The 27675-nt window shown below is 40.0% G+C and overlaps 2 protein-coding genes and 1 long non-coding RNA gene across 6 annotated transcripts; 1 reads left to right on the forward strand and 2 right to left on the reverse strand.

The window, feature by feature from the left end:
* Positions 1 to 613: 613 nt before the first annotated feature.
* On the reverse strand, positions 614 to 26412 carry LOC136339506 (basic helix-loop-helix ARNT-like protein 1). Of its 4 annotated transcripts, none has more exons than XM_066282824.1 (11): positions 26071 to 26412; positions 18805 to 18903; positions 8033 to 8196; positions 7796 to 7977; positions 6360 to 6446; positions 3575 to 3769; positions 2943 to 3174; positions 2577 to 2884; positions 2305 to 2520; positions 1879 to 2053; positions 614 to 1736 (listed from the first exon to the last, which is right to left on the reverse strand). In XM_066282824.1, exons 2-11 carry the CDS (start codon positions 18870 to 18872, stop codon positions 1591 to 1593), a joined length of 1773 nt encoding a protein of 590 aa, XP_066138921.1. In that variant the 5' UTR covers positions 18873 to 18903; positions 26071 to 26412; the 3' UTR covers positions 614 to 1590. The 4 variants fall into 4 exon arrangements, with proteins under 4 accessions (XP_066138921.1, XP_066138922.1, XP_066138920.1 ...); XM_066282825.1 differs by lacking the exon at positions 26071 to 26412 and adding an exon at positions 20036 to 20146; XM_066282823.1 differs by lacking the exons at positions 18805 to 18903; positions 26071 to 26412 and adding an exon at positions 16318 to 16803 and having other exon boundaries at positions 2583 to 2884.
* LOC136339511 (spermatogenesis-associated protein 31H1-like) lies at positions 4283 to 6353 on the reverse strand. The gene is made up of 2 exons (XM_066282832.1): positions 4637 to 6353; positions 4283 to 4517 (listed from the first exon to the last, which is right to left on the reverse strand). Exons 1-2 carry the CDS (start codon positions 6197 to 6199, stop codon positions 4347 to 4349), a joined length of 1734 nt encoding a protein of 577 aa, XP_066138929.1. The 5' UTR covers positions 6200 to 6353; the 3' UTR covers positions 4283 to 4346.
* LOC136339527 (uncharacterized) lies at positions 16934 to 17612 on the forward strand. Its single transcript, XR_010732152.1, has 2 exons — positions 16934 to 17325; positions 17381 to 17612. It is a non-coding gene; the product is annotated as an uncharacterized lncRNA (long non-coding RNA).
* Positions 26413 to 27675: the final 1263 nt, after the last annotated feature.

The following is a 27675-nucleotide window of genomic DNA, read 5'->3' on the forward strand; positions in this document are numbered from 1 at the left end:
ATCCCCTCCCTTATCGGTTAGATTTTGATGATAATGAACGGTAACGTGGGCCTCTAGAGCGTTTTTTCCAGTCCACTCTCGATGATCGCAGTGACCGAAAAGATGATTGAGTGCTGATACTGATTCGGTAATGTCGTGAAAGATTAGAATCCTACAGTTCAGATGTCGGGGTTAATTAAGTAGTTCCCTGATAAGTTTTATTTTGTTTTTGCTCGATTCCAAGAAAGTTGAGGTCATAGAGGACATATCTAGTCAGTTAATTATCATGAAAGTACATTTTTTTGTTGTGGCGATTTTTGCCCGTGTTATCTGCATTCAAGCCGTAAATTTTCCTTTAAAAACTCATCATTTTCCATTCCACGCTTATCGCCTAGAGTTGGCAATTTTATCACAGAACACCCCTTACTATTTTCTTTTGTGATCGGTGCAGTTTTTTTGTTACGGGAAAAATTCTCCGAAGAGACTTCTGGATGGTGTGCGGGATTCCCCCAGAGCATACCCACTAAAATCTTCAGATTTGAACTACAACAGGTTGAAGGGAACATGGAAGTTTCATTAATTTTTTAAGAGATAGGTGATGTGTGTGCAGTGCGTGAAATAATATAACATTAAATAATAAAAACGGCATTTATTTAATTAAACAAATATTGTGATTCATACATGTTTGCTTAAGAACTATCTGGATGGGCCTTTGAAAAATAAGACCACCAATTCCCATTTTACGTTATGGTTGGGTGTTCACCTCGGACAAATAAGTGAATCGAACCATCGTCATTTTTATCTCGCCAAAAGTCGCGGATGATAATCTTTCGGTAGTCACTTTTATAAAGACAACAACGGATCCAAGATTTTTCCTAAGATGAATTTGAATTCCTACGAATTCCCAATCACCTGCATCGCGCCTCTCTTACTCCAGACATACTTAACAAGAAGAACCGAGACGCTCGGCGGGTATTCCGCTTCCCGTCCGATAATTTTCTACTTTTAGTCATACAGCGCCGCGCAAACGAACCCTTAAAAGTTTACAATCACATCAATTATTATCGTTTAGTTGCTATACACTACAGGTATGTATATGTAACAAATATTCTTGAGAATAATAGAAATCTGTACAGCTTCACGATATTCCTTAAGGTTATACACATATTTATATAGCGTCTTACATGTCTAGGGCCTTTAGCAGTCCATCTGTTGCGATTAGCAGCGACGCACTTGCTCGCAAAAATGCGTCAAAAAAATGTGCCGATCCGAGCAAGTGCGTGATGATTTTCTCTCGCCTTTTTGTCTCTTACAAACTATTGGCGCATCGATTTGCCGGGAGAAGTACTCAACCGCACTAGTTGGCGTATCAAAAAATTGGACCTTTCATGGCGAAATATTCCTCGAAAAATTTGTACTTGTGTGTGTATTTTTTGAAGAAAAACCCTTTGAAGTCGATCGAGCACTGCCCCCTCCCCTCGCCCCCTCCACCACCGCGCAGCGGGCGAAGTAGCTTCTTTCCCGGATCATCTTCGTGGCCTACGCGATGTCGCCGTTCAGCAGTCTTGGAACTCTTTAATCTTCGTTGCTTGAGCATCGACCTGGGGGCCTCTACCATTTCATCGTCCCCGGCTGTTCTTCTCTTTCTTTTCTTAAGTATGGCCCGCAATTCGCCTCGGACACGCCGTGGTCGAGGGATCGCTTTCTTCGGCAGTTGTCCACATTGCCGTGCGGATGAAATATTTCTCTTGCAATCACTGGAAAATAAAGACAAAATTTCACTTTCTCAATGAACGGCAAAGCATATTTAAAAATTCAGACATTCTTGACAGATGGCGCTAGAATTGTATGAAAAGCCAGACAATTTTTTTGGTATATAACAAATTTGAACAAACTCACCTTCTTCGAGCAGAGGTGGTGTGTCGGCAAACCCATTGCCCAACCCTCGTTCGGGTGACGGCACAATGGGCGAGAGCAGGGGCGGCTCTGAATCCAGGCTGGTCAGTCGTTGCCTCTTTACGAAGTCTATCGAATCTGTTGAATCCCGTTTTAGACTCATTCTTATTTCCGAGACCTGCAAAAGCAATCATTAATTAATCCTCTATACCCACACATTCCACTCAGATCGTTAGGTGTTTTTAGCAGTAACAGTATCCGAACTTGACCGGTGATATACAACAATTCAAACCTCAATGAATCAGGAATTCTATAGGAAATCTAACTTTTGGTAAAATCTTCTCCCCACTCATTTGTCAAATGTTGTCGTTGTCCCCATGAAAAACATGTTCGAAATTGGATTTTTTTAATCAATTGGACTCAACTCACAATGCTTCCGGGACTGGAATTTGACACCGACGGCGAAAAGTACTCAACAACACTCGGGGGCGTATCCAGCAACTGCGGCCTTTCCTCCTCACTCTCCGCGGGTGGTAGATTTTGCATCAACTCATTAATAGCTAAATCCAGAGTCTGAGGATCCTCAGTGGTGTCCACTTTCTCTGTTAGGAGACTCGGTACAACGGTAGATTTGATCTTTCCTACCTTCATAAAAAATCTCACTGCACTTTGGAATAAAGCTTCATTAAAAATAAACTGACAGACACCTTCTCCTTCTCCTCCTCCTCCTCCTCCTCCTCGTTAACCTCAACGATCTTGGCGCCCCCCGACGAAGAGTGTTGTAATTTGACCAACGATTCATCTAATACACTGCTGTAGAGCCGCCTCATTTCGCTGAGGAAGTATTTGCCCTCCCTCTCGTCCACCAATACGTTAGTGCAGATAAATGACTCCACCACGCCCTTATCGTCCACCTCCAGACGGCCGAAGGTACGCAAGTAGACGAATTCTCCATTGGTGCCTTTGAGACGGTAACAGGAACTACCGAAAGTTTCCCCCTTGTCGTACACTAAAAGAAAAAAAATATATAGGAAAAAATGTCGTTTTTGGTGTTTAGTGAAACCTACTTTGTCTTAAAGCCATCATGGCGAAACGCACATCGTCTTTGTGCATGTAGTGGAAGGCGCTGTGGCCTTGTACCTCCTCAGTCATGTATCCGGCAATGAAGGAGATGCGTTGGTCGCACCACACTATCTTGCCATCTAACAAATGGCGTGTCACATACTCCTCTCTGGGCCGATTCATTAGCTTCTCGGTTAGCGGTTTCGGGCGGCACAGTTTCGCGAAGAATATTAGGATCTCAGAAAAACAAAGAAAATAGAAAATATTCTGTTCGAAGAAAAACATAAATTGTATTTTATGAAAAAACACATTTCTTGACAAATGGCAAAAAAGTTTAAATTTAACACACGGAAAAAGAAGAAAAATTTTATTCGATAGATACTAAACAATAATTGAAAAAACAAAGGACACTGAATATATTTGACATATGTCCGTCGTACCTATCGGTGTATTACGTGTTACGGACAATAGGTTATTCTATTAATTAAAAAGTCATTATTGAGCGATTAATTATCCGAAAACAATTGGCGTAATTTACGCCCAAAAACGATTTTCACAATTTATTATGGTCCAATTTAATAGTAATTATAGCCGTAAAAAAATCATCACATTTTCGTTCAAATACCTGAAAACTTACTTTAGGACTCAGTGCTGAACTATGGACAACGGCGGTGGACGTCGAAGGCGACACCTCTCCACCTTCGTCGGAACCTTCGGGAATCAAGCTTTTGCTCACCCCCATCAAACGGATCACCTCGTATTGCGGAGCCTCGGATTTCGGCCCGGCTCTCCGCATTTTTATGTTGAAATCCCGTTTCCAATTTGTCAATATCTGGAACATAACTCTTTCAATATACTCTAGCTCGAGTATTTGGCAACGCTGTTGAATACTGTGGATTTTGACGAAAACGTCAAACGAGGAAGGCCAAAAACAAACGCTAAGCGCCGCGTGGTCACGTTGCCATGCTAATTAAATATGACGGTTTCACGATATTTGCTCTGGTGTTTCTGGAATAGAAGGGAAACTTCCTTGATCTTAAAACAGGGGTTTGTTGAACCTCCCTGTATAGTAATTCCCAAAAATAAAATAAATCTCACCAGTGGAGTTCTAATAATTTCTTTTTTAACGACTTGTTAATCGAATTGCTTAGAGACGCTTCTGGAAACAAAACTTTATTTTACGCAAAATTTTGAACATTTAGAGTTATATACCGAAAATTTCCCAGTTTCAACAACATTGCACCGAATTTGACAACTCTGCTTTTTTGTAAGACAGAACCCATGAAAATCAAACGCGGCGATACTACATCGCCAATTTTCAGTTGGATGAAAAAAATTACGGTAATAAAACTGGAAAAGTCTTTATTGTACACTAAAAATTGTAGAAATTACACTATAAAATCTCGTAATTACGGCGAATCCTCATCTTCGTCAGTGGCATTTTCAATGAGCCCTGGTCGAGGCACCAAATGCGTATATTTCCACCGCTCAGAGATGTTGTGTACATAGCGTTTCGACACGCCGTTCAACGAGCAAAATGCCTTTTTACAAACCGTGTATTTCTTATCGTCCAATTTGACCTGGAAGTAAAAGTAAAGTTTTCGAGTCTCAGTAACAAATCATAATCTGAATACGTCAATGTTACTCGCTTCATAACTTGCTTATTAGGGACCGGATTTACGATGATACCCTGACTTACCGAGTAGGTACATGCGACGGTTCTGCGGCGTCCGCCCCCTGTTTTTGGGCGTAGTCTTTTCACTGACTTGGCTTCCATCAAACTGGATAAATATTCAAACTTGTCCTTGGTATCCGTCTGACCCTGAGCCATTTCCAGAAGGCGGTTTATTTCCAAGTACGAGAACTGATCAAAACACCGCCGTCTACAGCTGCAAGGTGACCCCACACGTGGAGTGCGAGGTGAGTTGGTAGATGGAGTGCGGGGCGAATTGGTAGATGGAGTGCGGGACGAGTTAGTAGATGGAGTGCGGGAAGAACTAGTAGATGGAGTGCGGGACGAATTGGTGGATGGAGTGCGGGACCAATTGGTAGATGGAGTGCGGGGCGAATTGGCAGTTGGTGTGCGTCTTGACGAACTTCCCGAAAGAGAAGTATTTTCTGAGGTTCTCTCCGGGGTCCTTTCTGGGGCTCTCTCAAATGTAATACGAAATGATGGAATTTCTGGCAATATTATTATGTCATGTTGCAGTGCCACTTCCAGATCCGACAGTGGTGAAGACAGAAGATTCTCAGAGTTACTTTCTAGGACTATTTCTGACACCGCTCCTGCGGCTTCTTCCGATGCTTTTTCTTCTTTAACACTGGATGATGGAAGGTCATGCTCTTCTATTTCTAGGTTATCTTCCAGCACCCGATGCTGGTGAATCTCCACAGGAAATGCACCTTTTGGAACAGCGGCTAGTGGTAATTGTGGTGGCGACGATTTGAGATTCTTAGGAGATTTTTCTGGAGATCGGTCTGAGGTTCCTTCTTTTTTCACACAAGATGATGGAACGTCACACATCTGTATCTTTATGTCATCTCCCAATGCAGCATGCTCGTAATTCTCTGAGGGTGGAGAACCTTTTAAAAAAGCATCTACTGGTGATTGTCGGGGCGAACATTTAAGATTTTGGAAAAAAATTTCTGTGGTTCTTTCTTCTTTAACACTAGATGATAGAAGCTCGTGCTCCTTTATATTTATGTCATCTTTCAGTGCCATCTCCTTGTCAATTTCTGGAGATGGAAAATCTTTTGGACGAGCATCAACTGGTGATTGCAATGACGAGGATTTTTTATCTTTCGGGGAATTTCCTGAACTTTCCTCTTTTCTCCAAGCTGATTGAATGTCATGTTTCATTGTTATGTTATCTTCTTGGAAGAACTGCTGAGATATATTTGAAGAAGCCCTTAATAGCGACTGCGGTGAAGATTTAATATTCTCAAGAACATTTTCTGAGATTTCTTCCGATGACTTTTCTGACGTTGTATTTTCTTTAGCCTCAGATGTTATAATCTCACGCAGCGTCATCTTTGTGTCATGTTTCACTACCAGCTGCTGGTAAATTTCCGAAGTTTCATGTAGGTTCGTCTCCAGTTCTTGAAGCGTCTTTTTTTTTTTACGTGGGATAACTTCACCGGGGGTGAGGGTGGCCGGGGGCGCTTTTTGTTTGCGTCTTTTTCGTTTCACCGTTTCGCTAGTTTCCGTCCGGTCTTGCATGCACTTCTCCTTAATTTCGTCAGAACCCGACGACGATTCCATTTCACTTCTTCATTAAACACTTGAAACGAACACAAATAGGCACAAACAACACTCGATAAATGCGAAAAATGCCACCTTTCAGGCGATAAGAACATAAACACGTGAGGTGTTTTGGGTGTATACCGGGTGTTTCGAAAAAGGATGTATTTTCTACACTTACCTCTCCTTCTGAAGCGAGTTGGGAGCGTAATCGTTCGTGATCCTCGGGTGCGACAATAGAACACAGGAACTGTCCCATAAGATCTATCTAAAAACAATTAATTTTTGTTACTAAGAATTTAAAATTTTTGGTAATTTCGACGAAATTAAAAATTAAATATTAATTTAACAACATTGCTCGGTCCCTGACTAATTTTCTATCAGATGTAAATTTTTTTAATTGAAAAAAAAAGACTTTCCGTACTCGGATTCGAACCTCGAATCATCCGAACAACAATCCGTGACGATATCCACTGACCTACTCTCAGAACATTTTGGCAATATGGAGGACGGTAATGGGCAAATTTAGCCACTCTCTAACAGATGACGCTACGGCAACAAAAACTTTGAACTAGTAATTACGTCATATCCGACGCCAGGTCTGGATCAAGTGACGTAAAATGTCGATATTTTAAAGTCAAAACTTTTACTACATAATACGGGACGTGCCAAAGATTCAAAAAAATTTCTTCAATTTTCCAAACTGTAAAACGATTAAATCGAATAATTTTCATTCGATTGCCCCCTTCGTCGCTCTTGATTTTTGAACCATTAATAATTATAAACAAAATTCTTTCTCAACTCAGTTGAAAAACTCAACAAAATCTGTTAAAAGCTTCTTAAATAGCTAGCTTAGCTGCTCGTTGATAGGTGGCTCCACGTTAGCAAAGTCTGATCATTTTTTAGAAGCAAAATAAGGACGATGCAATGAAAATTTTTAAGGTAAAAATCAGACTCCAGCGCGCCTGTGGCTGTGACCAAACTAAGTTTATAATTTGATCAACTAGACGGTATTGGTGTTTAAGCATATGTGCAAAAACCCAATGAAGTAAAATGCTTTTGTTTCAAATATTTTTTTTATATTTGTAGAATGGTTTCTCTCTATTTACTACTCAACTACTGCGATTCAGCATAGCCCTGGATTTATTCACTTAACTTGGCAATTTCCACAACTTGATTCCTCGAAAACCAGTGGCGCACAAAATTTATTTTTAAACTCTGACCAAGGAACTTTTCAATTTCTCAGAAAATAAACAACGATTCTTCATGTATACAGGGTGTCTCAAAGGTCAGTACAATTTCCGAGTTAATTTGCATTTTAAAAATTGGAAAATGGCGAAGCCGCCTGTCAAGAAAATATTCGCCCTCTTTGGGAATCATTTTTAATGGAAACGAGGATTTGTAGGTCGTCGGATTTTTGGTTACTCAACTGAATATTTCCAACACCAAATGTTCTCCTGAAACGATAATTAACATTTCCATTGCGCAACGACTGCTTGTTTACGCACCGAACCGAAATGTCACATCCTTGTGGTCGGGATCGAAATAGATGCCCCTTCTCACATAGTCGATATTTCCGGCACACTTTTAAAAAAATCGAGAGTGAAACCTACTAACTTGAGCATACCCCAGTACCGACTCCACCCTGTAGGACACGAACACCACCTTTCCATTGGACATCACGATCAACATGAAGCCATCCATGTCGTCGGCGAGGAGGTCCTCCAACAGGTTCTGGTCCACATAGCTAGGCAGTTTCATGCCGCTAAATTGCTTCGATTTGCGCATGTTTACACAAACTGAAATTAATGGATTAGACGGACTTGTCCCTGGAATGGAAAGTGTGGGTCTTACATTGGTATAGTCTCAGTTCATTCGCGGATAATCGGAGGATGCTAGTTTTGTCCTGGCGTTTCGCGCTTCTGTCTGACAAAGCCAGCAGCTGAGCTAGCTGATGTATGAAGCTGTTCAACTTATCTCGGCGCTGCTTTTCCGCTCTGTTACGTTGCTCCCGGGTGCTGAAAGGAAAAATGCTAAAATATCATCTGCACGTGAGCTGAGTTAAATTACATGTTAAACTCTCCGATTAATTACTAAAGAGGAGTTTGATGAGTTTGGCTCAGAAGGGGGCCACCGTGTTTGAGGCCACTGCCGTGCCCGGAGCGGAGCCCCCCTTGAAGCATCGTACGGCAAGTTAACTCCAACTTATCTAATTGGTAATATACGTTTGTTCTCGTCGCTTATGAGTTAAAACCGTATTACGATCGCAGTTTTTCCGTGCAAAATGAACCTGCCTTATCATCGCGAATGCGAGCGATAAGAAAGCAAATGACCTAAGGTTAACAACAATGTAACTTCATGGAGTGACGTAAGACGCAATGAAACCGATATCAAAATAACGTATACAAGGCGAAATTTAAAATTTTCTCGCAAAAATTGATGCGCAGATAAAAAACATACATACTGTCCCTTATAACATAGTTTTAGAATCCAACCAAAATTTAAATATATAAACGAGTGAATTTCTGCATAATAAATATATACAGAAAGTCTTCTCACATAGGCATACAAATAACAATAAGTCGATTTTTGTTATGAGGGCTCTCCGTTGCTTTTACAAGCCTACGTCACTCCCCGGTGTTTTTTTTTACAACTGATACTAAACCTAATGCATTGTTGCTCATATCGAATTGTTAGAAAATAATTATTCGCTTTGCGTTCTCCATGTGCAAATGCGTGGGATTGTTTTAAAGGCGATGTGCGAAGTTGAGGATATCGTCTCTTTAGTCCTTCTCAAACAATGATGATGATGATGATGATGATTATGATGATGAGAACATGTGGAGGAAATTATTGTCAACGCGGGAGGTACAGAGTCCAGGGGTTGTTTTCCTCCTTATAGCCATGACAACCCCTGGGAATAAGTAGCGGAAATAATTCCGTTTACAAGCTTTCATTGAGTGCAATAATAGCAAGAATTTTTGGTAACAGAAACTCGCATCTACCATATTATCAACAATTATTATAGGTGACGTCACTTGATGGTTCAAGTGGAAACCTAATTAACTCTTCAATATGGGCGAGTGCAGTGCAGGGGAGTGATGTTGGCATTTGGACAGGGGACCAAAATTTTCGTTAATAAGCCATACATCAGTGAAGACAACGAATCTTCATGCCTTACATGTAAACCAAATATCGCAAGCGCTGTTACGTTCACAGTCTGCAGCAAGTTAGCTCAAAGACACGCTTTCACCATATTGTCAACAATAATGCGAAAGAAAGATGTATGACGTCTTTCGATGATTAGGGGGCGAAGCTAATTAACCCATAAATGTGGCTGATTACGGATTCTTGTTGGAGTGGGATTCCTCGCTTCAATTACAAGTTTTCCCTTTGAAATGCCCGTACATTACATTCACCAGTTCATGCGATGAGAAAAATTAATTTAATTCTCTGCCACTCGATAATTATTAAGGCAGCCGTGGGCTCAGACATTACGGGCTAAAGTTGCTTTCTTCAAATAGTTGCTAATTAGTACTTTGTCTTAACGTAGATATTACTCTGGAGAACGACACAAGGCGCATTTTCACGAAAATGGCGCATACAGGTGGTATGCCACCGCGATATCAGCTTTCGAGTAATCATTCTTACTAAGTCATATGCACAGCTGATATCGTACCTTAATAAATAAGTAGCTCGACCTCGCGTTGTTCCTAAGGGCAAATTGCATATATTGAATGATATGTATAAACAAATATATGACAACAATGAGATCCCCTCTTGCTCCTGGACTTTATTGTTGTCTGCCTCCCTTCAATTGTACCCAGGGTCATCGCTGCCTGCAGGAGGGTGCAGCACTGCATCAACCCCGAGAGGTGCATTATCCCTGACGCTCTGTCATGGCCGTCGTCGTCGTCGTGATATGTCGTCATGGCGACGACGCTTGGCGTCCCTCCTAGAGGCGATGTTGCCCGACTTTTCCTCCGTCGCGTCCGTTTTCGATTTTCACGTAGGCGAGTCGTAAAACGACTCATCACACCGAATCGCCAATTGTCACATTATTTTTAGGGGGGAAGAGGTTGCTAGTGACTTGTTGCTGATGCCTGACCTCGGTATCATCATCTATATTATGGGAACTTTCCTCAGCTTGTGTAAAACTAAAAATACCAACCGACATTATTACCGAGAGCGTTCAACAAATCACTTTTGACACCTGAGAAGCTTCGGGCTATGTTGACCTTTGTGGAATTTTGACAACGTTTTAAGTAGGAGTTTACGAGAGGCCGATATAAACGCCGACGCTGCACCCCCCTATTTAGTTCACACATAAACCTGTTGATTATTAAGATATATCGCGAAACTTAGACGAGTTATTCATTTCTTAAAATCAAAACCTTCACCTATGTCTATGAACTTTGGAGATATGAACTTTTAGCAGTTTAATTTAATGCTTTCAGATACACGCCGCCTCTGCCGAATATACAGGGCAATTTTTGCAAATTTCAGAGTAATTTGTGCGAATGCACACTACACACACACACACACCCGGAACACACATTCCCAAGAATTTTCATTGGACTTTGAGCTGATTTCACGTAAGTTTTCTCTCCATAAATTCCGCATTCAATCTAAGGTTATCTATAAAATTCCCCGAAAGAAGACCCCTAAGTTATGGCATAAACTGTGATGAATTTACAAGCGATCTTTCGCAAACTGAGGCTGAATTTTAGAAGCGAAGTTTGCTATCATAGTCCATAGATGTTTTTGGAAATTTTCGTCGATTTAAGACGGCCAGTTGCGTAATTTTTTCGCTTCGAAATTTCGCCCTAAACTATACTCATTTGTAATACAAACTTCCATAAATTTGGGCTGAATTTTCGTCTTTTTACAAATTTTCCCTGTACCAAAATCGCATTTTAATAATCTCGGAGTGAACTTTTACTATACGAAACGCGGTTATTATATCGTGATTATTAATTATCAAATCTCGTTTTCGAACAGAAGATCAAATCAAACAAAACGTCGCGTTTGTACAGAGCTGCAGGATTAATACACGTGCCATTCAAGTCTTCTTGCGGTGGTGTTTATGTATTTCCACACGAAACAGGCGCAATTTCCTTGCTAATACCACTTTAGCGCCTTTTTTGACCACAATTAAGGAAAAAAAATCTCTTTAAAAGCTCTGAAAATTGCCGTTTTCTTCCTATTTTGCTTTCTCAACTTCTTCGTCCGTATCGAACAATACGACATCACCGGGATTGACGTTTGGTTTAATTCACGTCAGACTTTGACAGTTGAGCGGTTTGAAGTGAGCAGTGTTCTCGGATGACGCATGTCGTCGTAGGCTTACTATGGCAAACATCCCTTTTCACGACACTGCGCTCTCATCAACCGCAAGTCACGCATGCGGAAAAGCCGGAATCTGGTAACGACCACGATGTGCATTTGTCAAAATAAGCTCTAAATCTCGCGTTGCCGTGTCCCTGATTTAGTCACCATTTTAACAAACTTCGGGGGTTCCTGACACGGAACATCAATGAATTTTCGGTGAACTACTTCCCGCGATGGCTCCTTTACTTTCACCGATACATACAGTTTAAAATGCGTCAAAAATCACTGATCTATCAGATGTCAACGACCTGTACCGGTGACTTCGACACACTCTTTATTTCGGGCCATGGAAATTGATGATTTCTTCTTTACGATCACTAATTTATAACCACACCCAAATTTTAACTCATTAAAGTACCGTTTAATTTCTAAATCAATTGTGTGTTGTTAAGTTTAAGAGATTCGCACCTCCAAACTATTCCTACACGGATTTATGGCAGATTTTAACGACATAGAAGTTCGTTTACTCCCATAAAATCCGCACTTACAACTCGATTATCGCCAGTTAAGTACACAGAGGGGCGTTATAGACAACTCGATTAAGCTTATCGCCACAAAGGTCATGGATGGAGCAAAAATGCATAATTTAATCATATGTGTAGTACATATCGCGGGAATGTTTCATCTGGCAACAGCGTTTGTATGCTTTATTTGTTGGCACATCGTGACCTTCAACCGGGCTTTTAGCGCTGCCTGCCAGCTCCATATTAATAAATTTCAAGTAAATAACATTTATTAACAACTTTACCGATGTTGTTGTCGGGGTTTTGTGGCCCGACCATCGGGGGCTTAGCGACGTTGTTTTAATGTGTAAATAAGCTTTTAGGAGACGAGGGATAGGACGTTTTTTTTGCAGGACGATGCGAAAGGAAAACGAAGATTGTAAAGCTCGGAAGAATAATAATGACAAATCAGGAGCAACACTAAAATCAGGTTAGTTGGAATATTTCATTTTCCTCCAACTACTCCAACTAGTTTAGAGATGCTCGAAAATGAACTTTACCATTGGGTTTCTTGGAAAAAGGTAGCTGGAAGTTAGTACCACATTAAGGTGTTCACTTTCAAAAATAAAGGAGTTGAAAATTTTCAATTTTCTCCAGCCACTCCAATCACGTTGAATGTATTTGAAAATTAACGTCACCATCGTTTTTCTTAGAAAAAGGTAGTTGGATATGAGTACCATGTTGAGGGATTTATTTACCTTCAAAAATAGGGGAGCTAGATATACGCGAAAATTAACTGCGGCATCGAGTATGTTGGAAAAAAACAATTGAGAATGAGTAATATGTCGAGGGGTCTAATTTAAAAAATAAATAAGTTCGAAAAAACCCACTTAGAAAATTTTGCAAATTCCCTACTAATTTTTGTGCAATTTTTTCCAAAATTTATTTTAAAAAAAAATGGTTAACTTAATTTTACAAAATCTCCAAAAAACAAATTTTCCTCATTCCTAACTATACCGTCCTTGACACGATGGTCATTTCGGACTACTTTTTTCTGACAAACCCAACGGCAAAGGCCAATATTTAAGTAACGCGAATCTGCTAGAAAAAAAATTCTATTCGTGCAATTTTATCAGGCGCGCACGTGCACTTCCTTCCTTATCTTAGGAACATACTTATGCCTTTTCACTGACACGTGTAGATAATAACAATATCAAAAATCAGGTGAGTGTGGCGCTTTTCGATCTGGATTGAGCATCACGTCTCGATTAAGTGCTGCTTATCAGCCTGATGCACAACTCCGGGTCAAAGTTGCCACACTCTATTTGCTAATATTTATTTATACATAATACAATCCGATAATATGGTACAAAATCATCTCTTCCTGATGCTGTTTTCCAGTCTTCTTTAACTAAATAACGCCCGGAGTGTCAAGGACAAGTGACTGGCCGTCCGCGCACCAGATCTAAGTCCGCTACACTTTTATTCAAATCGCCCTAAATTAGAACGCAATTATTTAACACTCAAGTTTCTAGGTCGTGCCGTAGGTTCTCTCAATCGCCCCAGATTATCACGCAAGATAACACGAATATAGTATGAATTATCTTAGGTTAGGGTTACCGGGAAGATCGGATTTAATCTTCCAAAGATAAGCAGAGGCAGCGTCATTTTTCTCCAATGACTAATACGACTAAATAGCGACTAAAACGATTTTTGCGCAATACACAAAGCAAGCAGCAGCAACATTCCTTATAACATTATCCGCACTATAAATAGTACCGACTTAAAACACTCCGACAACGAAAGGATGCAAATTATTCACGTTGTTGTTTACAACTAATTTACCGTGTAATATAGGCGATTTCCGGGGATTCGTCAACAGATGGCGCTCCGCTTGTAACGTGCTGCATACATCAACAACCCGTTAACAGGTTTGTTTTTGACACGTGCCCATGAAAATGAAGTGCTTGAATATGGAGAGAGTTCATTAGAATTCAGCGTAAAATCAGTACACTATCAGAAACTATGCCTGTTAATTTACTATGAGAAACATAGAGAAGACACTCGAGACATCCACCGACCAAGACGATAGACGATAAACGATAGTCGATGCCGATAGTCACGAGGACCATCTCTTATTTTTCACTATAAACTATGATTATTGGTTACAGCCTGTACAGGGTGTTTTGTATGATATAGAGAGGTTTAATTAAAATATATCCGGTCTCGGTTACGACCAATTCAAGTTTAAGTTTGATCTACTTCTTACTCCATTTTGAGACACGAATTTGATTGAATTTAAGAAGATTCAAGGTATGTTTTATTCAGGATATCAGGATTTTAGATCGGTCGTATTCAGTTCTTCACGTCCGCACCTTCGGGTAAAATAAATCCACCCCTTTCAGATTCTGCATGGGAATCGAATTATTTCACCCGTTAGAAATTTGTACGACGTTGAACCTGATTCGTCAAATTTCACACCAGTTGGGACCAGATATTTGCATCTGAATTTTATAGAATGCAATAACAATACTCGCAGTTTTACACGTTCATTTTTAACCAGCATTTACGGCTGCTTCGATTGCTTCAAACTCAATCAAGTTTCATAAAGTTTCAAAACTGTTATAGCCAGTTGGACCACTGGGAATTTTCTGGTTAAACGTTATTTGGGGTTTAGACAGTTTGATATTAGGCTAGATATCGCCAGGTGGATGCATCTATTTCCTTACATTTGAACCAGGTAGATTTAGAGCTTATTCATCGCTGTTTAGTGCGAAATTTGCTATGATTTTTATGCCAAGTTCCACTTGTCTGGATCAAATTTTAACCATGTTTCATCCGATTTTGCATTCAGCTAGTCCCAAGCATTCTCATAATACATCTGTTTCTTTCGAATAAGTTCTAACCGGTTGCGACTGGTTTTAAGTTTCCGAAATATTTCTGTTCGCCGACGTTTCAGTTTCTTGGCGTTTTCAACGGGATGCAGTGGCGTAGCCTCTTTTCGGCAACGTACAAAAAATCCTCTTAAAAACGGATAGAAGAATGTAACCTCTTAAGGGGAAGTTTCCTTGATTTTGACCCAGATTTTTCTAATTTAGTTAAGAAGAAGCGGGAAGTTTCGCAGCTCGACCTTGATGGCGCTAGAATCAGCCATTTTTAATCTGGTGTTTGGCCAGGAATCAAATCTCATTGTTTAACTTACCGCAAGACCTTCAAATTGCGACTAATTATTTTCAAAAAATCAGGGTGATATTCGGCGATTTTTGTCATAAAAATTGTCGACAATTAGTACGTAATATAAACAATCTTTTAGATCTGTGTTTCACTGCTCAATTTTGCTTTATGGAATTTTCCTTAATAAATTTTTGAAAATTTTTTTATGACATATTTTATTTCAGCTCTCTGCCTGCAAATCTTTAAGCCAACTCTGCCTTTGTTTTGAATCCTGCCCTGCTCCACTTGGTAACAACAGTGGCTTTTCTTTCACTTGTAATGTTATCTAAAATTAATTGAAGTGCCGCTCCACCGTTAGATGGCGCGTTGGGTAAACAGTCGACGTGGCACCGCAGCAAATTATCAAATAAATGGAAAAAAAATTATTAACGTTGTTTTCGAGCAAATTGTACCTCGATAATAAATATTCGATTATTTGATAATTATTTATTAAAATGGTGATTAATATTCGATATTTCGAGCGCTATGAATGAGAACGGTTTGGTTTTTGGACTTTCGAGATAATTTTTCGACCCTCCAGAAATGACCTGAAAAGTTAAAATTTATCGACCATAAACGATTTTAGCTTCTCCGAGTTATACATTTTTTAGCAGGGGCGTGGAGTATAGGCAAAGCACTTAACCTGACCTATTTTCTTGTATCGAGAAAAATTGCCCAACAAACAACCGACCTGTCGTTATCTCCGCCTCGACGGTAACACCTTCGTACCTCGGCCGGGAAGTAAAAAAGCTTCTTTTCTACGTCCTGATAATACATTAATTCGTGCGTAATATTATTTTTAGTCTCCACAATGATAACGAGCGCTATCTCGAGTACGATACGATTTCGCCATTATTAATCTTCATAAATAAGCCAAAGGACCTATCGACAAAAAAAAACAATCTGGCGAAACAGAGCCAATCGGTGACATTTCTACAGTGTCCGCGGAATGCACGGCCACTTTTATTAATAGTCTCCAATTAATGATGCGTAAAACTGACCAGAGGTCAGGCAGTTACCAAGTTCCGGATGATGATAGCGGATTAATGCGTTCAATATTGGATTTCTCTACGATTGGTACCTGCCACTGACCTATTAGGCCCGCAATATCGGGCCTGGGTCCCCGGGAAAAATAGGTTGTTGTTGTTGGGTCGACCGTTTGCTACCTCGTGCATGGCCGCCACCCTTCTCTGGTGCTCCCCCATCGGCGTCGAGAACCCCGCGGAGCCCTGGCGCATCATCGCGTATTCCTGGTACTGTTGGTACTGGTGGAACGCCTGGCCATTGGGGATGTACCCGTTGGACACATAACCGTTCGGCACGTAGCTGGACACCCCGACCCCGTTGGTCATATTCGCGTATCCGTCTTTAGATTCACCCGGGCCGCCCTTTACACCATTCACCATGGTGGGTAGGGGGGAGGGGGGAGGCAGTACCGACGCTATTCGCGTTGCACCACCCAATGGCCAATACTCCAAAACGAACGAACTCGCGGGGGGAAATGCCTCACATCGGCTCACTGATCATAATAATAAATAATTTTTTAAGGGCAAATGAATGCGTTACGACACTGGAACACCGCCACGGTTCAACCTGTACTGAATTGCGCGGCTGCCGCAGGAATGAGGAGTGCATAAAGCGCAGATCGGGCGACGTTGCCGCGTTGCGCGGCGTCGCCGCCGAGACGCCGGGACACTGGATGCACTTTGCGAAGCGGCTGCAGGAGCACGGCAACGCAGCGAGTGACATGACAAATGACACTATCATTAGTTTCTTCCCTACCTAGTTATAAGGAGTCTCATAAACAATTTCTAGAAATATTCATGTTTTTTTACGCCCATTTATTTATTTGATTTTAAATGTTGAACGCGAAATTTGGTTAATTTGCGTTTAGGCGAAAACATTCACTGGGAACCGGACTACAACTCCTGCTGAACTAATATGTCAAGTGATCTTAGACAGCTTTAGGCTTTAGAGAGAGAAGCATACTAAAAGGGGCAATATATCCTTATTTTCAATGAAAAGTAAAAATCATTTAGTTGCTCCTTGTAAATGTCGCCCAAAGGGAATTGATTTGTACATCAAAAATGACAAGTAAAGGTAAAATGCTCCGAAAATATTCCGAAAAAAAAACTCCCGTCTCTCTCTCTTGCAGAACATACGTGAAGGAATAAGACAGAGTACGATCTTCATGCGAAGAGTTAGTTGATGCGTATGCCGTTCCAATTTATAAAAAAATCGGAGATGTCATGGAATTCAACGGTTTTGGCACACCAAAATCCAGTCCAGAATACTCACCTAATAATGTCTACGCATATCGCATCACAGTATATACCAGCATTTCACCTTATGATCATAGAAATTCAATTAAAAAAAAAATCTTAAAATGCGTTTCTATGTCCCTCAATCTCCAAATTAAAAGCTCTGACATTTCGCGAACAAAACAAAAATGAAAATCGACGAAGAAAATGGCCGACTCCTTCCCAAATTCAATAGGTGTGTCATGTGTCACATGACTGGTTAAAGACATCATCGAAATGGCAATTTTTCTTCTTCACATATTAAAGCGCATTTCTCAATTTTTCGAGTCTCCCAGTGCTTTACGTACAATTTACTTCGTTCCTAACCATTAAAAATACCACTACGTGAAATCTGACATTAATATCGCCGAGGGGATAATAATTAGGTGCTTAAGTTCGTCCTTGACACCGTGCTGAAACCCTCACACGTAGCGAATCTGGACATTACGGGGGCCGTATGACACAGCACCCCATTGACCCTCTCGCGTCTAATAAGATCATCCCTAAATTAAATTAAACGCTGGCATTTCGCCGGAAAACTTTAATTTCTTCCCGATAATCGAAAGACCTACGTACGACGTTAGGGTTGTTTAGAAGACGCAATTTAAGCTTAAATTGCTATATTTGAAAATTTTATGTTACAGCCTGAGAAAGGAGCTATATAGAAGAGTTTTTTTTCGCTTTTCCGCGGCCCTTCGGGCCTCGAAAGAATCAATAAGGGGCAAGTATTAAAAATAGGTTTTAGTTCGACACGTGTCCTCGATAGAGCTGCATTGTATGAATTCGTAATGCGACGATTATGTATAGGAAATGACTTCTAGAACAGAATAAATAAATAAATGGACAATAATATTAATAAAGCAGTCTCCCGACATCCTTATAATTCTAGATCTCCTCGTTGTTATTAATGACAGGAATCTTTCTAATGTCATAATTTTCTCCATTAATTGAGAAAACATTCCAATCTCAATTTCTGTCAAAAAAATTGAAAAAACTCGTGGCAAAATTACCGACTCACTTAACCATCAATACTGCCATTTCTCGTAAGCGAATAATAACGTCACTGAGATGCTAATTTAAGTTACTAATGTATTTTTGAACTTTGGAAACGTCGATTGTTCTTAAAAATCACTTTTATAGGAAAATTCTTATTAATAAAAAGAGTAATTATAAAAAAGCGTTTCACGTCCTATTCACACGTAGTTTATGGCGGTTTTCGAAGGTAACATTGAAAGAAAATAGACAATTTCGGTAATCTGTTTTAATACGACTAACTTACCTCATGCATGCCGCACTGCTGACCTGATTGAGCAGGTCCCTGCCGGTCGAGTGATAGATTTCGGGCATGGCGCCCCCCGGGCATTCGCCCTTACCGGACCTGCAACAACAAGAGACCCGTTGAGTGCAAGAGGCTACCGACCTTGTGCAAAAAAAATTCCCACGTCAAAGGAGGTGAACAAACCGCGTTTTTGGGAGTGCGAGAACGCCTCTGACGATATATTTAACGAGGCCACCAACAAAGGAGCGACCGGCGGCATGCCCGGATATCACGCCTAACCCCAAACGGTTTGACATAGGTTAGGTAGGACAAGCCTGTTGCCGAACCCATTCGATTTTGACGCTATGATGCGGAACCTCTCCCGTATACATCTGTATGCCACGGAAGTATTAAGTTTCATTTAGAAAATTTCTCCATGAATTTCCGAAATGCTAACTTTTTCAAAACCGTCAAAAGATATGGAAGTTTTTTTAACAAATGCTCTTAGAACCGTCTATTGATAAGTAGCTAAAGGAAAGAGTCGTCTGAAATTTGCGTTATGGAGCAATTGCATGAAACCCAGTGCATTCATTATGCAGTTTTACGCTGATAGCCCTCCAGCTTTGGATTCTATCGTTTTTCTGCTGGAAAACCGCCAATTTTCACTCGACGTATTATTATTTCAATTGACGTTGTGCATGTTCGTCCTTGATATACGTGTTCCCGTTCTAAGTATGAACCAATCGATCTGGACGTGAAAGAATTATGATGAATTTTCTTCGTGTTGTTCCCATTTCATTTACATGTAAAAGTGAAAACTAGACTCAGAACACATTTTTAAATGTTGTGAAACGTTTGGCAGCTTAAACTACCACCGCTATCTATTGACAAATATGACTGTCACTTGCCAAAATGACATGCAGGTGGTGCCAATTTGCTTCTATATCTTTCTTTGTGGAAAAACCGCATAATTATATACATATGTACAACTAACTGACGCAATTAGGTGGGATGTTTTTCTCCGAGATTTAATTCATCTCTGAGCTTATATTATTGCGAATAATTGTCCAAATTCGGAAAAAAGATTGTAATTGCCGGCTGCTAGTTCGATAGGGAAATAACAAGTCTAAAGTGCAAATCTATTAGCTCGTTTAATAAGACGTCACTACAACTGCATTAAATCGGTTGCCAAGTAGTCAATCGGATTATGATGAATACAAATCTCAAATATGTAGTCACCATTCGGGCTTACCCTGATGTTTGCCGTTCTTTACAATTGTTTACCACAATTTAACTAATTAACTTAAGCTCCGTGATTCTGCGGTTTTGCCTTATATTTATCAAGCAAATCATACAATTGATGCACCCCGAACTATGTTGCTGCGAATGGTAAATTTTTTGCTTCATACATCCTGAAAGCGCAATAACACGTCAGAGACCCCGTCAGGTTTTTTACTATTTCTACTAGATGGTCTAAATGACTCGACGAATTGGTTAAAGATAATTGTTACTTTAAATACGAATAAACCGTAGCGCCATCTCTTGACAAGTAGCTAAATGTCACGGCTTTAGTCGTGATAGTTGGCTTGAAAAACAAAATTGCCTCTAGTGTCGTTTAGCAACAAAACGGAGAGTTTTGGCGCAGACAATTTCAAGCAAATGCAATGTTAATCAATATGATGAAATACATGATACTCTTATAACTTCGGATGAACGTATCTTCTACACAGAGACCAGGAGTAACGATTTACCAATTAATTAATTAGAAAACATGGGCGTGTCAGAAGGGGATTTAAAAGAAAAGTTTTGACGTTTTCAATACCTTCTAAAAAGATCTTCGGACATCACTTATGTTCGATGAAGGTTATTATTACAAAGTTGCCAACTGGATCGCCATAAAACGCTAAAACTTCTACCAAAAATGGATCAAATTCTCCTTACTACAAGTTCTTGTTGGATATACCGCGTCGTCTCAGACCAAGACCGGTGGCGGCCTCTATTGATAGATAGCTAAGAGAGAGTACTATGTCGAAGCAAAATCACTCAGAGGCATAAATAAACTAAGAGAGGAGTTTTAGCATGGCGAAAAGGGATTTTTTAGCATTGGAAAAAGATGATACGCCTCTGAGTTCGGTTCGAGATTTTTTCATTAAACTGTGATTTACACCTATAGATATTAACAAATTGACAATTTTTCAAACAAAACCTTTAGCACTTCCAGTCGAATCAATAACCCTTCTAAAAAAGACTTGATACAGCACTGATTTTGAATAAACATTATTAATACATATAATAAATAATTTTTTGACCAGTTGCCAAAAATCATTTCCAATTAAAACAAATTGGCTGCAGTGTAAATTAAAAAAAGGGAGTTTTGGCAACACTAATATGAAGTGAGAAAACAGAGGCGTGGAGGAAGGGAACCTCAAAAAGACAAGAATTTGTTGATCCGCACGTACCCCTAATTACGGGCCTTTTTAACTCACAACAGGTTTTACTGCAAAGTGGATGATACCGTACACGATCATACGTAAAACCGTAAGTATCTTATTGACTTTGTAATGACGAAATGAAAATAAGCGCGCGTTCGTCGTAACCGCAGGTCATATGAAAGTCAATGTGGAATATTCTCATCATCCATATGCTTGTATCGCATCGGCATACTGTTGCATCAACCGAAAACAACAATAATGTGTATTTTCATTACACATAACCCGTACAGAAGGCCATCATCGCTGATAATAATATCGTCCAATTAGTCCTGCTGTTTACAGTAGAAACTCGAGGGTAACCTCCTCAAAATTCCACCGTCAATTAATGTACACTTTGGCCGGCTGCCGCCACTGGTTTTATATATCTACCAACTATCACATTTACCTTGAGATTCGCTTATTACGGCAGTCGAACAAACACAACAATGACTATAAAACTCATTTTCGGCTAATAGCGAGTTACGGTTGCGATAGGACATGGCGCCTCGCAAAACAATGGAATAGAGGGTTAATTCTGGAGCAGCTCCAATTTACCTAATACGGACTATTTCTAGTTCAATTTGCCCCCATCATCTGACAAAACCCGAAATCAAGACTGGCAGACAAAAATACTATAATTCCGCTAACTACCCACGTCTCCATCAGAGTATTTTGGGATCATCATCATCATCATCGGGGAGTTTCTAATTTTTTCCGGTCGACAAACAACTTACGCACGCCGATTCTTAACGAGATATGAATGAATTCGTCAACCCCCCGCTAGGGGGCGCTCCGCGGGGGAGTAGACTCGTGGCCAAAGTAGTCGGATTTGCAACGGACTAAGACTAGGAAAATACTGTAATAATTCGAATAATATTATTTATTTCCTGTTTTCTAAGGTCAGGCTAGATGACTGCATGAAAGCGTTGTAAACGGTTTCGAGTGGATTGATGTGGATGACAATCTGGCTAATTCCTCAACGCAAACAAAATGATAAAAATTACTGCGCATCAATATTTTGATTTAAGTGGGCTTCTGATAACTCTAAAGTGTATTTCTAGGTACCATTAACTATTTTCAGTTGTTTTGCCGGTTATTATGCCTCTAGGATCCATGTTGGTCTTACGCGTCAGCGGGAACTTCCTCGCCGCTGATTCAATTATTAGTCAGTAAAGGCGTTGATATTTATTTGATGTAGTCACATTACTTAAAAAACCCCCTTCCATGCAAAGCCAGTGGTGTATTAAGCATCTTTCGAGAGGAATATTAGCCGTTCTTAAATCAGATGAATGCTTGGCTAAGAAATCCGTTTCAAATCTCCCTCTTCCACTACCTCATTTCCTAATTAACTAATTAGTCATTTGACAGTGCCTCCTCCTATCTTACAGGCGGTAATTTAATAAGAATCTTCCTTCAAAATCACTGATGCTTCAGTCTTTCTCGACGGGTATCAACGCTTGCTAAGCGAGATTATCAAATATTTCTATTAGAATCTGCTCCTCTGCGCCCCAACTAGGCAAAAATTCATCTATAACATGTTCTAAAATTTAAACAATTTTTCTGAACGCGTTGTGAACTACAGCGAGTGCCTTTGGACATCACTGGCAACTTCAAAAATTCAAAGCCAAACACTATTGGGGAAAATCAAAATCAAAATGCAGAGGCGTCCGCCTCTAAAAGAGTTTGAAATCGATATACATTAAGTTGAGGCACTGAGCACTCAAAAGAAACTCCAAGTTACAACTGGACGTTTCATTTTTATATTTATATGTAAAGTATTACAAAACAATGATACAAATTTTGCCTGAGAAAAGTGATGTTTCGGTCTTATTGCACAAAATTCAGTGGCGTACTGACGCTTCCTAAATTCAATTCACTTTCTTTCTTGTGCCACTTGACAAGCCCATACGTATTTTAACAAGCAAATATTGTACCCCCTCAGACGACATCTCGCTAAACGGACACAGACCTCTTTTTGTATGGCCGATTGGTCTTTTACATACCCCTTTTTTGCATCTCCAATGGCGTAGAGGAATTGTAAAAACTCAAACTAATTATGGCCCATAGGCATAGACGTTTTACGTCCAAATGAGGAGATGTTCATTACAGGTTGAAACTCCGCCTCTGTTACCGGGAAAACAAACACCGTCTGGATCTGGAGGCGCGACATTGGGCAAAGTGCCAACAGGGGGCAAGTATGGATTTCCCATAAAGCCTTGAGGTGGCGGGACCCCTCACACATAACTTTCCCCCCATTTGGACCTAGGCAACAAAAAGTTAAGAGGACTCTGCCGTTCCCGAACGCCCAGGATAGGTTAGGTCAGGTCAAGGTCAGATCATTCGGCACCCTCATCCTCGTCGGGTATGGGAAAGGGGAAGAAAAGGGGGGGGGGGGCTTCTGCTGAGATTTACAGCTACTTAGATACAATACAATACAGAGTGATGTCAGAATGAAAAACCAGCCACAAGTTCACGTATCTCTATTTCGATACAGTGGCTCGATAAGGTCAAGGGCTCGATTAAGGGAAGGATCATGCGTCTGACACCTCCTCCTCCTCCTCCTCCTAGAGGTCGCCGGGGGGTCCAGACAGCCCCACGAGCTTTAGGGGAAGATTTGAACGAGGGTTTATTTCGGCTTCGCCATAAATACAAAGCTTCATTAGAATGTTTTGTTGTTTCGTAGAATCGACGGCTTAAAGCGGAACAATGCAATTGCGCAAATTGCCCTAATTGCACTTAATTGCGGGTTTGCCATACGCATAGAAATGACGTTTCGATGTTTCCTTACAATTATGTAATCGAAAGGGAAAATGATGTTATTGCTAGATATAATTGGGGGATGGATGGGAACTTGAACCTCGGGGGGAGCCAACGGGATTTTTTTTACCGATATAAAGTATAAACAATAACTAAGATCCAGCTAAAAGTGACGATTATAGTAATGTCGCCAGCAAAGGTAATTATAATAGACACCATGGTTTATTGCCATGTATTTCTCTTGTCATAATCGAGGACACCGATGGCACTGAAAGAGATATTACCTACTTTTATGCGCCTAATACCCGTAATAACTACGTTACTCACACAGCAATACTCGAAATGGTGCAATTTCAAAAAACATTTTTTGAAGTGCTCGCTCTGACTAACACTAATCTTGCAGTTTTGTGAAGCCAACACTATCTTCACTGGCGTAGGGAAATCCCATTTGAATTTCATTCAAACTTTCGCCGTTTCGGGTAACTACGAGTACTCCGCACATGGCGATGCCAAATTGCCTTTGGTTTCAGTGATCATTCGAAAAATGTAAAAATTGGACGAAATTTCTGTTTGGAGATATCTCAAAAGCTGACCAAAGACATGAAGAAAGATGAAAACATGTTGAACGTTGCGGCCCTTCTAATGACGTAACGCCCATGAACGAGGAATCGGAAAAATTACATAAGAAAATAGGCTATCCCATTAAAAAAATGTTAAAATCGAAAGTAGGGACCTTCTCATGGTCGTGCTGCAAATTTCGTCGGGTGTGCAGTTGCAACTTTTCAGAGGAAGTAACAGGACATAGGAAAACCAGCAAATAATTAGAAAAACACATCTTAAGACCATTTATTAGTAATTTTAAGTTAAAGCAAAATAGATGTCATATATCTATTTAAACTTATGAAGTCTAATCTAAAGGTCGAATTTGACAGATATAAAAAATATCTCAAATTTCAACATCAAATACATTGACGCAGACTTTGGAAAAAAAATAGGAATGTGAAGATTGTTAGCTGAAGTATCTGTAAGTATAGAAATTTAAATTCGATAGGATGGCAGTGACTTCGGAGAACTTGTGACGAAACACATAGTTTGTTGACAACACCTACAATGAAATTAACGTTCTCTATCACTGTATGTAATCTCAAATAATTACATCAAACTTCCCGATGCATCCTTTACATGAAAGCAACTAAAACCCAGCAGCAAAACAGATATTGTGGACAAATTGGTGGACACTATTAGATACTAGAACAATGGTACAGAAATATGATCAAAGCACAAAAATCCATAACATATTGAAGTCTTAGTAACTTCATCAGTGATGTGGGTTCCACGAACACAAAGCAATGGACTAATAATAGCAAAACTGTATCCATTGAGGCATCCATCATGTAAAATCAATGGTTATACATATACATGTATATATGAAAAACTAGACAGGACATTAAGCCCAACCCTGAGTAACTTTAGTGAAAGGGTAATTACTAATCATGGCTTCATGGAACTTGTCTGTTGAGATTTCACTGTTATGAGCCAGATTATTGTAGTACTGGCAAATTCAGCAAGAGATCCTGATATTCTCAGAAATACCCTCTCGTGAAACATACCAGCTCCTCAATAATTTGGACCTGACTCAAATAGGTCTGATGGAATGTTTTCTTTAAGCCATTAGAACGGTAAATTCTTCATTCTCCACTACAACTGTTTTGTCACAAACCCAAAACTCAGCTGACAGACCATCAGGGTTAAGGACCTCATCAGGCCTACTTATTATTGACTGCTTTTTGGGGAACGCACAAAATCGATTATTACTTAAAAGGGGTTGACACAAAAACAGCACTGCCCACTGAGGCTTCCATTATCCTCTTTATAAGTTCTATTGAAAAAAAACTAGAAATACTTGAAAATTTGAAAAATTTGTAGACTAATAGCTGAACCGGGATCATGGGGTGGGCTCCTAACGCCGAAACCTATTGCACAGTGTCCGACCTCGGATTTTGGCCAGATGTTGACCAAGGTTATTACCCAAACATCATCACGAAAGGGGGCGACTTACCAGGCAGTGATGGACGCTGTGGGGGCTCTGTCGGTGCACTATAGGAACCCTCGTGGGGCTCAGTATTCTTTATTTTTTTATGGAAAACGTTTCTGCAAAGGACACTGAAAACAAACACACAACCTCAACTGACGCAGCAGCAGCAGCAGCAGCAGTAGAAGCAGGATGTCAGGACGCGTCACAGATGGGGAAATTTCGGGGGAAAAGACCCGATTTTACAACCTATGGATCGCGCATTGCTTACGGTAGGTCCGGGATGGCTTTTCGCGTTGGCAAACTTAAATTGTTGAGCAAGAATTTGTTTAAAAAGCGAACGCCGCACCTATTTCTGGAACTGCGGAAATATGGTATTTTTTTACGTAATGACAGATGGGTGTGGCGCCACACGACGGCGTATGGCCGAACTTACAAAATTTACGAGGTAAAAATCGGATTTCTGTACAGGTCGCCATTCATCTTGAAGAGGCACTCCATAGAGGGCGCCACGCAAGACTTATACAAAGTTATTTTTGATGTTTTGAGCGGGAAATTAAAAAACATCAACTTAAAAATTTGTTATCCACAGATTTTAAATCAACGCGAATTTTTACAATTTTCGACAACAAATTAATTTATTTGCACGTTTCTAGTGCGTGCTGAGGCCAAGTAAAAAGGGTTACGTTTCACTGATTTCACAGTAAAACTTCTTCTATGCATTTTTAGCGAATTTCCAAGCAGTTAATTATTGCATCTCGTTCGCAAAGTCCTTGAGAGGTCTAACCTGCATTTAGAATGTAAGTTTGTTTAAGGCAAACCCAATAATGACACGGTATGGTTATTTTTTCTATTACCCCAGTAATGGGTGGTTGTGTGCATTTTGATACCGGGAACTAAAGCAGCTGAAGTCAATTAGTATACATTAATCGGGGGGACAAATCATCGCGGACATCTGCATGTTAATTAGACATCAAAACAAAGGGGAAAAAGGCGTGATCGGAATTATACGGTTCGGCGAGCTTTCTAGACGAAAAAATATAATCAATCCTAATATCGATAGTTACTGAGGCGTGACTTATCAGATATCCGGGTTGAAAGCTCTTGCTCAGACTCCAGAACTGAAATAAAACACTTAAAAATTAAAGAGAAATTATCACCCGCACAGTATGTACCTTATTAAGAACGTAAACGGTGGAGCAAATATTACTATTATTATGTTAACAAATAGAGGATTTCATCACCTGAGCCATAGTATGCAAATTTTTGGGTGTACACTCGATCCAATGAATGAAATTTTACTACAAGTTTTACTACAAGTTTTACTACATGTTTTACTACAGTTTGAAGTAGATAGCGCTGTTGAAACAATATTGTTGTAAACAATGTCTATTTAATCGTGTACGCCACGAATTAAAGAAGACTGACGGCGAGGTATTGCAACATATCTCACTGAAATTGCAACATTATCATTTTGTGTTTCAAATCAATTAAAGAAGTTTTTTCAGGTAATTGTACTCGATTATTGTTTGGGATTTTTAATTATAATTCTTAATTTTATGCTATCAAAACCGGATTTGTAACGTGGTTAATATGAACATATGTACGAAGAGAATATAACTTCATGTTGGC

Source organism: Euwallacea fornicatus, chromosome 5, assembly GCF_040115645.1.
Source record: "Euwallacea fornicatus isolate EFF26 chromosome 5, ASM4011564v1, whole genome shotgun sequence".
In the NCBI taxonomy this organism is placed as follows: domain Eukaryota; kingdom Metazoa; phylum Arthropoda; class Insecta; order Coleoptera; family Curculionidae; genus Euwallacea; species Euwallacea fornicatus.

What these genes read in the sequence shown, in the direction of transcription:
- LOC136339511 (XM_066282832.1), bottom strand. Translation starts at nt 6,199, where the DNA reads ATGGAATCGTCGTCGGGTTCTGACGAAATTAAGGAGAAGTGCATGCAA. An exon ending in CCGTCGCATGTACCTACTCG is followed by an intron (nt 4,518 to 4,636) that starts GTAAGTCAGGGT and finishes TTTTACTTCCAG; the next exon opens with GTCAAATTGGACGATAAGAA.
- LOC136339506 (XM_066282822.1), bottom strand. Translation starts at nt 16,631, where the DNA reads ATGGTGAATGGTGTAAAGGGCGGCCCGGGTGAATCTAAAGACGGATAC. An exon ending in AACTCGCTTCAGAAGGAGAG is followed by an intron (nt 3,770 to 6,359) that starts GTAAGTGTAGAA and finishes GTTATGTTCCAG; the next exon opens with ATATTGACAAATTGGAAACG. An exon ending in ATTCCAGTCCCGGAAGCATT is followed by an intron (nt 2,054 to 2,304) that starts GTGAGTTGAGTC and finishes TTGCTTTTGCAG; the next exon opens with GTCTCGGAAATAAGAATGAG.